Consider the following 11,951-nt stretch of genomic DNA (forward strand, 5'->3'; position numbering starts at 1 on the left):
TAATATAGTATTATTATACTAATATGTTGGTTATTATTATAGAAAAAAGGAATTATTAATTGTTAAAATAAAAACATTTCACAACATAAATTACTTATCAAAATCTAAAATATAATGTACATATTAAAAATATTTATGTAATCTATACTTTAATTACAATTACTTTTTGTATATATAAAAAATATTTATTATAAATTTTAATTGCCTTAAATAAATATATTTTACGCAATCACAGACTATTAGTTTTTATATATATTTTTTCATTGAGAATTTTATATATAATTATAAAATTCATCTCTCCTTACTCCAACAGGACAAAAGATGTAATTTTGTTATAAGCCCTAATTTCTTTCTCCACAGATGCGTCTGATTCCCAAATTGTCAGAGTTCTGAAGGGAATATTAGGGCAAGCAAGTTTTCAAACTGAGGAGGAAAGAGAAGAAGGAAGAGATAGTGCTGTTTTCTTTCAAAGACTTTGTTCCAGGTTTTTACCCTTTCTTCTTTTCCTCTATCTAAATTTCACCCAATTTTTGAATGTTTGTGTGCGATTTTTTATTCTTCTTTTCATTCTTCTCTATCCATAGGTAGGGTTGGGATTTCTAAGTTGTGGGGTTTTGTATTTCGCTGCAATAGAATATGGCTTTGAAAGCCGTGTGATACTTACTCGCGCTGTCGCATTGATGCGATTCGTAATACATGCAAGAAATTCAAGCCTTCCTTGTTGTTAGTTAGTTGATAATAAATATGTTTTAGTTTGTGCTACAGGTTTTTGAGGACAAAGGCATGATAGCTTTTTGTTTCTTGGTTGATAAAAAGACCTGTCAATCTATTTGTTTGTTTGTAACTTATTGCAGAGAGAGTTTTTCTGATACTTTTGAAAATTTTGCTGCATTTCATTTGCATCTGCACCTTATGGACTAGGTTATTATTCTCCGTCTGAATTTGAATTCCAAAGAGGATATGATTAACTTTGCAGTTTGATCTGTGTGCTTGTCTGAATCCGGATCAAGTTTCTTACACACACAATTGAATCCCAAAGTGGATACAATTAGAGTATCTATTATGTATAGAGTTATTTGTATTATGTGCTTGAAATGATTACCTTAGTTACTACCCATTACTGGTGTTAAACAAATTTAGCATTTTCACTTAATCTGAAGTAATAGTTAATATGCTGATATGATTTTTAATGTATCACTTAACAAACTTTATGTGCATAACAATTTGTATTGGATGTCATTATAAACATCCTTTACATGAATAAACTATGCGTTCTTATTTTTAAAGTAATTTTTTCCATTTATATTTTGACTTTTGATCAAATGAACATAGAGGTTTGTTAGTGATTTAATGCTATACTTCCTACTAATGACACGCAGGTTCTTGACTGATGGTGAAAACAAAGCAGAAGCGCACAGGAAAAGTTCCTAGTCAAAAAAGCTGCATTTCTTCACATGACCCTGTTGATTCTCAAAACTGTGACAAGGAGCATGAGGATAGTGATTGGGTTATAGTGAAAAAACAGAGAGTAACCATTCTTGTGCCTGGTGTGCCTCTCAACGAGAGATCGTTAACAGCAAACCAAGGACCAAATCACACTCAACTTATGCCTCCTGAATTGGCAAGTAACCATGTGCAGCTTCCCATGGAGACATCTACTGTACATCTTTCTGATAATGAACATGAAAAATCCATTTTATTGGCTGTCCAAAAAGAGACTCATACCGATAGTAGAGCACCTCCTATTTTACCTGGACCAATTGTCGTCAATTCACCATCTTCAGATCAGAGAACAGAATCAGAAAATCTACATCAAATGAATGGTTTGAATTCACATAAACTACTTGGAATTTCCAATACATCTAAAGTTATTAAGCAGCCTAGAACACTACTTGCACCAAGAAGGCCCTTCAACCTGGAAATTTTGAATAAAAACTTGAGAGCATCAAATTTGGAGAGGAAGCTTGAAAGAGCTGGTGGACTGAGCAAGTGGCTGATATCACTTGGACTGGGGCAGTTTGTGAGAATGTTTCAGGGTAAAAGTCTCAGTAAGTATCAGCTGGTAAATCTAACTATGAAAAAACTCAAGGATATGGGTGCCAATGCAGTGGGACCTCGCAGGAAACTGATCCATGCCATGGACTGTGTTTGTCAGCCATATTGCTTTGAGGCCTTGTAAGAGGTTTTAGAATTTTGAAACTATGTACAAAAATGTTCAGACTTGGTACAGATGCAAAACTTTTGTTTCTGGATGTTGTTATAGTTTACAGTACTTGTTTAGATTTATGCATCTAAGTATATAAACTTTTAGAGGCATTCTAAAGAATGCTTCCTTTTAAATTAGTGTATCCATTCACTTCAATCTGTCTTTAGTTATTGTAAGTAGTTATACTTTTGGAACAACACCACAAAGCATTCTCTCACTCGAGCACTGTTGCAATTAACTCGGTTTTGTCTTTGTTTTGTTCCCCTCAAGTCAAGTATCAACTTGAGTAAACATTGGATATCTCCAAATATCACTCCTTCCTTAGAGGGGGTGTGGATTCTTAAAATTCTTAGTGCGCACCTCCCATATATTTTGAAATGGGTTAATGGGAAAAAGAAAATCCGAAAGTTTGTTTTCAGAATGTAAATTTCATATCTGAAAGTTTGTTTTAGAGTAAAAATGAGAGGTGTCAAAATTTAAAGGAGGTGAGAAAAGTAAAAGCCTTTTAATACTAATCGGCTCTGCATTTCAGTCCATGGATACAACCTTTGAACTTCCATCTTAGGCTTTCTGTGGATTTTTTTTTGCAGCCCCGTACTTTCCTTCTCTATCTACATAAATATGAAAATTCTTATTTGTTCATTTGAATTAATTTTTTTTTTATCTTACTGTCTGAAAACTTTCGTGCAATCTATTTTTTTTTTAAATTGCACAATTTAGAAGTATTTTTTTACTTAAAAAAATCAGAATATATTTTTTATTTTCATATTATACAATTTATAAGTATTTTATTATTATTTTTTATATTGCATAATATAAAAGTTATTTTTGACATTTTATAGATTGTTCTATTTCAAATTATTTTGACTTCAAAATTGAACAATATGAAAATCATTTTTTGGAAATCAGAAATGTCTTATGGTTAGAGAATTCAGAAATATTTTTTAGACTGCACAAAATCTAATCTTAAATTGCACAATTCAAAAATATTTTTTTACAATAAAGCTTTCAAATTATAAGATTTGAAAATCTAAAAGTCATTATTCCACAATCTAAAAATCATTATTGAAGAGAAAAAAGACTTCCATTAAAATATGCAATGTGTATGTTGACCTCTATCACTTATTTTCAAATGTAAGATATAGAAATGTAGTTCAGAAATATAATAATCCAAATAGTGTAACTATGACTTTTAAGATTTTTTTTGTCCTATTAATATGACTTTTATCTAATTAATCTAAATACTAATTCAGTGCTGTAATACTGTAATCATTATTGGTTGAATAGGTTTTTATATGATGGAACACAGGTGGATGATGTGTGAACTCAGAATTAACCATTATCTCAATCGAATAGGTTTTATTCTTAGTAATATTAAGTACAATTTTCTTGATTTTTTTAGTACATGGTGAGAATTAGGTTAGTTGAGGGAAAATTGGATGGTAGCTAATTATTAGTGGCTCTTGCAATTATTATTTCAAATAGGTAACAGATTTGGTTATTCTAAAAAATATGAAATATTTTAAAATTATAATTAATACCTTAAAAATATTTAAATAATTATCATTTAATTTAACATTATAATAAATAATATAATTTAAATTTATGTACCAAAATAACTATAAATATACATACATAAAAGATAGTAGGTTAAATAAAAAAATTATGATATATATTATCATACAAAAATATAAAAATTATTTAATTTTATACTGTTAATTTAAAAAATATATTCAAAATTTTGTTTTTTCTGTTTTATTCTCTACTGATCTCCTCCCTTTTATGTCAGATTTTTCTTTCAGCTTTTAGTTATTATTAAATGTCAATTTTACTTTTATAACAATCTTGCATTAAAATTATTGATTGAATGTGTATGAAAAGTTAACAAGTGTTTTTTTATGAACTATTTAATTTTAAAATAGTTCCTATCTTATCAAAATTATTTATAAACGGATCCAGTCTTATCTAAAGGCTTATAATTAAATTCTCACTATGATACCACAATATTTATAAAAAAAAACATATTTTTTAGAAAGAGAATAAATATATAATTAGACATTGAGCTTTATTGAAAAGGATAAGTTATTCAAATAGATGATAGGATAATATAAAAAATAAAAGTTTCCTATCTGCCTCCTACCTAAATACTTTGATTACACAATTAATGCTTATATGTATTTTTATAATGTATTATACAATTAATATTTTAATAATCAGTTTATACGCTGAACTGGTTTGCATACTTTTAAAAATAATAAAATTTATTACAAAATGTTTCCACTATTTACAGTAATAAATGGGGTGACAGGTGTTCATAATAAGATTTGTGCATGCTTAATTTTAAATTTTAATTATCTTATTTATTTATATTTTTTTTAAAATAATTTATTTGATTAATATTAATTTAATTAAGTTTTAACTCTTTAATAAAATTTAGTACTTGTAATTAATTTTTAGATTTTTTATTTTTATTTTTATTTTTCAGTTCAGTCATTATTATTAATTGAGTGGTGACCTTTACTTTGTGTCATTAATTACTTATGTGTAACTTAATTATATTTAATATCCATTAGAAATTTTAGTAATTTTAATTGACTATATTAAAAAAATTATTTTACTTTGAATATTTAAAATATTTATATTTTTAATTGAGTTTATATCATTAATTAGAGTCACATAAAATTCTAAAATCATAATTATCTTTATAAAAAACCACATTGTTTCATTTTACAAAATAAAATTATTGAAGTTGTTGTACTTCGTAGCTTGTATAAAATATTACTTAGACTTTTTCTTTAAACTAATTTCTTTCATTTCCCTTTTACTTAGAAATATTCAAATTCAACCTAATAATTTTTAGACTTTTCAATTTTATGAAATTTCTTAATACTTATTTAGGTTTGCATTTCTTTCCATAGTAATAGTAATGATTTATTTTGTTTCATATTTTCTAGTCGTCCAAAATAATTTTGTTAAAATCTACTAACTACTCCACCATCTTTATTGTCTCAGTAAACATTGACAAATAATTATTGTTTTCAAACAAAAATTGTGTGTCAAATATTTAGTCAAATATACAATGACTTAAGTTTCACACACATAAATGTAACAATTTTTTTCTTAGTGACTTTTTTCAATATCTTATTATCATTAAGAAAAATGATTATAGTGTTTTTGACTTTATTGATGAGGTCAACTTTTTCATTTTGAGACATAGACACCGACATGTCTATGTCTATGTCTCATCCGTCACAACCTCAGTATAACCTTGTTGTATCAAGATGATCTTCATCTTGATTCTCCATAATGCATAGTCGTTTTCCTTAAAATGTTTCTTAACATTAAACTTGGTGGTCATGTTTTCAACTTCTTAATTGTTTTTCACTAATTATTAAGTTTTCAAAAAAAAAAAAAAATTTTATACTAATAACAACTAAAAGTGTTATATATTTACACTCATAACAATATTTATATATAAAACGTAAATTAAGAAAATAACAAAATTATTAAAATAATTAAGTGTAATAAATACTTGTAATAGTCTATCCAAAATGTTATACAATATTATGTTTTCTTCTATATGCTCTAATCATATAAGAAAACGCATTTAGTATATATTATATTATACATAAATTAGAGTCAAACGTACAATATAATTTATTTATTTATTTTTATAATTAGTTATATTTTCTTAACAATTGTAAAAATAATAGTTAAGTGTTTAATTTTTTAAGTTGAAATATGTTCTGCTGTATTACTTTAAATTTAAATTTGTCCCAATGAATTACGGTACATTTAAAGGAGGCTTTGTTATGATAAGTATATATGATAAATTAAATATCATATAATTATTCGTTATCATGACGAACTACATAATACAAACTTGGAATCATAACATAAGCCTTTGAAAATATTTCTTAATCAGATGCAACCAAACTCTTTACAGAATTATTTAATGTGTGCAACAGTTGCAGGATATTGTTTCATGCTCTGGCAAACAGCAGGTATTAACAAGCACAGTGCTCAAAACCACTGCTTAGCGATGGATTAGGTGTTTTCCCCGTTCTCGACCCATTATCTTGAAACAGACAACGTAGGTATGGTTGTCACTGATCACTCATTCATTATTTATAGCACTTTATCACCAAAATCTCAATTCCTAACTCTTTTCGGATTTTCGTTCTTATCGTCCCTGTTCTCCTGTTTGTGCTGTCTCTATCAGAAGTTACACGTGTTCCTAATGTTGAACAAGTTTTAAGTCACTCATTTAGACTCTGGGTAGATCGGGTACCGAGAAAAAACATGGAGCGTCCTCTGTTGGAGCCTGTGTCTTCCAAGAGGGCTTCCAAGCTTCAAACTTTGGGAAACATCATAGTCACCGTTGTCGGAACTGGGGTTCTTGGATTACCCTTTGCTTTTCGGATCGCTGGCTGGGTCGCAGGATCGCTCGGGGTTGCTGTCGTCGGCTTATCCACCTACTACTGCATGCTCCTTCTTGTGGGTGATTCAATCTTTTAACAAAAATCTATTCTTTTTTCTTTGAACAAAGATACGTTAAAATATAGTATACGATAAATTCCCGTGATATGACGTGTTTTCTGATTACTTGAAAGTAATATGATTTGATAAGATGAGTTAAATGGTAGTGTAAATTGGCCATTGATTACTCGTACTATAGTTATCTTTTATATACTTTTTTTATTGTGGGATGTACTATCATTGACTTGCCGAAAGGAGAGAGGAAAGGAAGGGGAATAAAGGGCTAAAGTTACTCTGTACATGTTTTGTTTGGACACAGGTTAATTGCCGTGAAAAATTGGCGTCTGAAGAACCACTAGGGGAATCAAACACATATGGAGACTTGGGTTATAGGTCTTTTGGAAACCTGGGTCGGTATCTGACAGAAGTTATAATTGTGGTGGCACAATGTGCTGGATCTGTTGCTTATTTTGTATTTATTGGACAAAACCTTCATTCTGTATTTGAAGGCTTATCATTGGCCTCCTACATATTTATGTTGGTACCTGTTGAGATTGGATTGTCTTGGATAGGGAGCTTATCTGCTTTGGCTCCTTTCAGCATTTTTGCTGATGTTTGTAATATCTTAGCTATGGGAATTGTGGTGAAGGAGGATGTACAACGGGCCTTAGGGGAAGGGTTTTCATTCAGAGAAAGGACAGCAATCACATCCAACATTGGGGGATTGCCATTTGCAGCAGGCATGGCAATTTTTTGTTTTGAGGGGTTTGGAATGACACTAGCCCTAGAGAATTCTATGCAGGATAGACGTAAGTTCCCGATGTTGCTTGCTCAGACTTTTGGAGGGATAACTCTTGTGTACATTCTTTTTGGACTTTGTGGTTACATGGCTTTTGGTGAAGAAACCAGAGACATTGTGACCCTCAATCTCCCAAGGAATTGGTCATCTCTTTCAGTACAGGTAGTGAAGACATCCATACCTCAAGCTCTTCAGTTAGTCTTAAATACTTTTCTTGCTGTTAACTAATCAATATCGATCTCTTTCCTCTCTTTTTTTTTTCTCTGTTTTTCAATTCCTAGACTAGTTTAATATAGAATTTTCAAAGCAAGGAAGTATCTGTTTCCACACCTTTAAGATATATTCCTGCGCATCATTATTTTTACTGTTCATAAAATTTAGTAGATCGATAACAGATGTTTGTAAGTGAAAGGTTTTCATATACAAAGCACTTGTCAGTGACATGAACTTATCTATGGATACATCACATATGCTCACCATTCCAGTGGGCATGTTGTCATTGGAACATCAGAAAACACTTGGAATAGCAACATAGAATTAACATGACTTTGTGGAATCTGTTTGAAATCCTTTTCTATCCAACTAGGGTACTAGTGACTAACTTGAAACACCTAGTGCTAGGAGTGATGGTGTTTGATAACATCTGATGATGATATAATATAACTATGACTTTTAGTTTGTGTCAATTAATCTTCTTTACATCAAAGAATCATTCCTTAATTGTGTCTGTTCTGTCTATAATATCTGGTGAAGTATCAGTTGCTGTTGTGGGTAGTACATATGCACATGCATATATTGTAATTTGTCCTTAGACATGTCTACTACTACAAAGTTGAGTTTGCAGAATACCATTTTAGATTCTAAGAACTGCATAAAAGTGCATGAAAAGCCAACCTACGTTTCTTTTGCCAAGACTTCATTATCTTCAATTTTTGTTGTTGTACTTACATAACATTTTATATGGTGCCTGTCAGGTAGGATTATGTGTGGGGCTTGCATTCACACTTCCAATCATGTTACACCCAATTAATGAGATTGTGGAAGGAAAACTAAAAATCATCCTTAGAAACAATAATGAATCAACGGGACCAGGAAATATTTGCATATATATCAGCCGAGCGATTGTGGTTGTTGGACTGGCAGTGGTAGCTTCATTCGTGCCAGAATTTGGTGTATTTGCCTCATTTGTGGGGAGTACCTTATGTGCAATGCTCTCATTTGTTTTGCCAGCCACATTTCACCTAAAGCTATTTGGCTCTTCTCTACCCTTCTGGCGTAAAGCCTTAGATTTTCTTGTATTATTTTCTGGATTATTTTTTGCTATTTATGGGACTTACAACACAATAGTTGGAGTTTGATGTATAAACATGTATTTTGCTTATAATTCTCAATTCATTATTTTTAAGCGTTGCAGCTTACTGTTCAGCTAGCCTGCTCAATCGTCTGATTCAGAGTTCTCGAGCGAGTCCTCTCTTTGATCTTTTCAGCTCCATACAACCCTGATTGTAAAATTCGTTATTCTTTTAATCTATAAAGAGGAAAAGGGATAATTGAATGTATCTTTATCCATCTCACGCTTTGCATTGCATCACTTATGTATATTAGTTGTTTGGCATTAACTCCCAAGTAAATGTTGCAGTAAACAACCCCCTATGATAAAAAGGCCAACTTCCACATGATCGGTTGCTCTTTATTTGTGAAAGTGGAAGGTGCTCTTGATTTGGATTTTAACTTTTTTGTTGTACAAGAGGGAGAGGCTGTTTTTCCTACATTCTTGTGGCATCCTTAATTGTGAAATACGCTATAGTATATTTTTTTATGCTATTTCATATATTAAACTTCCTAGAAATGTTGAATAAATCTTTTAAATTATACAGCTGCAGAAATATTTTTGGCTAGCCAAAGAAAATTTTAAAAAGTTCACTTTCTAAATATTTAATGTAAAAAAGTGATTTGCAAGATTACAATATAAACGTGTAAAGAACTGAAAATTAAATACAGACCACTGTCGAGAACTTCCCCGATCCATTGCATCTTACGCAACCAGAAAAATGGTTCAAGTAATCAATTTTCAAAAGATTTTAATCAATGCAGGTAAAAGGGCAACGAATTTCAGAGCATTACAATATTCTTCATTAAAAGTTGACCATAAAACAGTAATCTCTAAATTCTGGAAAGAATACACTTTTTTTCAGATAGTTAAATTAGAAATTTTCAACCTTAGAATTACAAATTGTCTATTTAACTCTTCTATAAAGGATAATTTGAAAAATATCACGAAAAAGACCGAGGCATTGTGGTCTATGGTAAATTATGAGTACCACAATAAAGTATGATAAGTTGAGTAAAGATAACTCTTATCCGTTTATATAAAAATGAATGCATTTTTAATGGTAAAAATTTGGTTCCCACAGTGGGGTTACATCACTGCCCCAACGCGGCGTTTGCAATAAACCTAATCGAAGTTAAAATCCAAAATCATTGTTCCCAGATAAAAAACTTACTCTACCGAAGAGAAACAACTTTTGGACTACATTTTGTCAATAATTTCTGTTTAAAGTGTTTCTAGAATACAAATCAAGATAAGAGTCCCAACCTCACAACAATAGCTTATTATATATATATATATATATATATATATATATATATATATATCCCTAATTACCACCACCATTTTCCAGAATGTAATATAAGCAGTCGCCACCCGATTAAACTTTTGAAAGATTTTAATTTACTTGTAGACCATTAGTCAACAGAAAATGATGCAGCAGGAATAGCTAGCTACTAATAGAAGCCAAATCATATAATCCAAAATTCAAACCATGATACATATATCAAGCCAATCATACTTCAATCTTAAAACTTAGACTAAAAACAACAAAATTCAGTCCATAATTCGAATAAAAATAGATCCAAAACATCAAGATAGGCTGATATAACCTTTGGCATCCACTAACTACCACAAAAATCAAGCCACTGTTTCGATTTAAACCATCTAGCGCAATCTTCTTGCTTCCCTCTCGGATTCGAGGAGGGTGAGAATGTCTCCTTCTCTAACAGGTCCTTTCACATTCCTCATGATGTGACGATTCTGATCATCCAAAAACTTCACTCTAACCTGGGTCACCTGCCCTCTGGATCCAGTACGACCCATAACTTTGACAACAAGAGCATGCTTCACCTGAGAGTCCATCCTGTTCATACAGAAACATCGTATGAGATGAAAGTTGACAAAATTGGGTTTATTGCATCACATATAATCAGTGTGTGTATGACACATAAATCATAATAACTCTTCAACTTCAAATTTCAATAGAATACACCCCAACAGAAAATAAAAAAAAAAATTGAATACATACAAACCAACATGAAATGCGAAAAATATATTCACAGTTTCACACAAAACATACAACTCTCTGAGATTAGGTAATGAATAAATATTAACATTACGCACATGGAGGAAAAAAAATGAAAACCTAGTCCAGCAATAATCCCAATAACAAAATTTCAACAAATATATGTAAGCATCGTTCCATAAACTAAAACCAACATCATATTCTTTCTTTTGGAGGAGGACTAAATAAATGTTAAATTCGGTATAAGATCCACCAAATAGTTTATCAGTATATGATTTCCGAAGGTCAAAATTCCAAATGAAGTAGATTAAGGAGTATATAAAAAGAAAAAAAAATATAAATGTACAAATCCAACATAGCATTTGTTAAATCACTCGGGTCTACCCTAATTCACCAAACAATAAAGTCAGCCAAAGCTATGTGATCCAACCCAAATCAAGAACAAAAAACGCACCACAAATTCTATGTCACGAAGAAGGCAATAATTCCGGAATGAAGTCGTAAACGCAGTAACAAATAACCATACACTTCACCGCATTCCAAACTCAAATTAAAGCAAAGCAATTTAAAAAGAAATTTCAAATCGCGCAAACGGGAAGCTAGCGAAGCGAGAGCAATACATAAAAAAAAAATTAATTAGAGAAAAGGGATAGAAATCAATAGGTTGAGTTCGCACCTGAAATAGAAGACGAGTGAAGAAAGTAGGCTAGGGTTTTGCGATGCTTGCTAACCAGAGTAAGGTTTCTACCTCTTACCAACATTTATATATGGCCCATCTAATCGCACAATGACATTTTTGCCCATCGTGTATTTTTGTGGCGAGTAATATAAAATAATGCTATATATTTTTAAATATATTCTCTAGGTAAGTATTATGCATACTTGATTCTTTCTTGAAAAAAAATATTTCAGGTAAATATTAAATATTGAATAGTTAACCAAATTTTAATATTATTGTATTAATTATTAATTAATATTCTATAATAATAAATGTCATACCTATGCTTGGTTTACGCAATTTTTTTAAATTGTATCCATTGATATAATAACATTTTAGCCTTCAATGTATATTGTCTTTTCTTTGTTTTTAATAAATAAGATATTTTTTTTT

The 11,951-nt window shown here is 30.4% G+C and overlaps 3 protein-coding genes across 6 annotated transcripts; 2 read left to right on the forward strand and 1 right to left on the reverse strand.

The window, feature by feature from the left end:
- Positions 1-303: 303 nt before the first annotated feature.
- LOC137814666 (uncharacterized) lies at positions 304-2,362 on the forward strand. 2 transcript variants are annotated; one of them, XM_068617524.1, is made up of 3 exons: positions 315-389; positions 424-484; positions 1,380-2,362. In XM_068617524.1, exon 3 carries the CDS (start codon positions 1,391-1,393, stop codon positions 2,177-2,179), a length of 789 nt encoding a protein of 262 aa, XP_068473625.1. In that variant the 5' UTR covers positions 315-389; positions 424-484; positions 1,380-1,390; the 3' UTR covers positions 2,180-2,362. The 2 variants fall into 2 exon arrangements, with proteins under 2 accessions (XP_068473623.1, XP_068473625.1); XM_068617522.1 differs by having other exon boundaries at positions 304-484.
- Positions 2,363-6,124: 3,762 nt separating this feature from the next.
- Positions 6,125-8,897, forward strand: LOC137814667 (amino acid transporter ANT1). 3 transcript variants are annotated; one of them, XM_068617525.1, is made up of 4 exons: positions 6,125-6,303; positions 6,429-6,703; positions 7,005-7,646; positions 8,459-8,897. In XM_068617525.1, exons 2-4 carry the CDS (start codon positions 6,509-6,511, stop codon positions 8,840-8,842), a joined length of 1,221 nt encoding a protein of 406 aa, XP_068473626.1. In that variant the 5' UTR covers positions 6,125-6,303; positions 6,429-6,508; the 3' UTR covers positions 8,843-8,897. The 3 variants fall into 3 exon arrangements, with proteins under 3 accessions (XP_068473626.1, XP_068473628.1, XP_068473627.1); XM_068617527.1 differs by having other exon boundaries at positions 6,192-6,299; XM_068617526.1 differs by lacking the exon at positions 6,125-6,303 and having other exon boundaries at positions 6,369-6,703.
- A 1,350-nt stretch (positions 8,898-10,247) lies between these two features.
- LOC137814668 (small ribosomal subunit protein eS28-like) lies at positions 10,248-11,566 on the reverse strand. Its single transcript, XM_068617528.1, has 2 exons — positions 11,517-11,566; positions 10,248-10,678 (listed from the first exon to the last, which is right to left on the reverse strand). The coding sequence occupies exon 2, from the start codon at positions 10,675-10,677 to the stop codon at positions 10,480-10,482; it is 198 nt and encodes a 65-aa protein (XP_068473629.1). The 5' UTR covers position 10,678; positions 11,517-11,566; the 3' UTR covers positions 10,248-10,479.
- Between the last annotated feature and the right edge of the window lie 385 nt (positions 11,567-11,951).

Source organism: Phaseolus vulgaris, chromosome 1, assembly GCF_000499845.2.
Source record: "Phaseolus vulgaris cultivar G19833 chromosome 1, P. vulgaris v2.0, whole genome shotgun sequence".
Classification (NCBI taxonomy): Eukaryota; Viridiplantae; Streptophyta; class Magnoliopsida; order Fabales; family Fabaceae; genus Phaseolus; species Phaseolus vulgaris.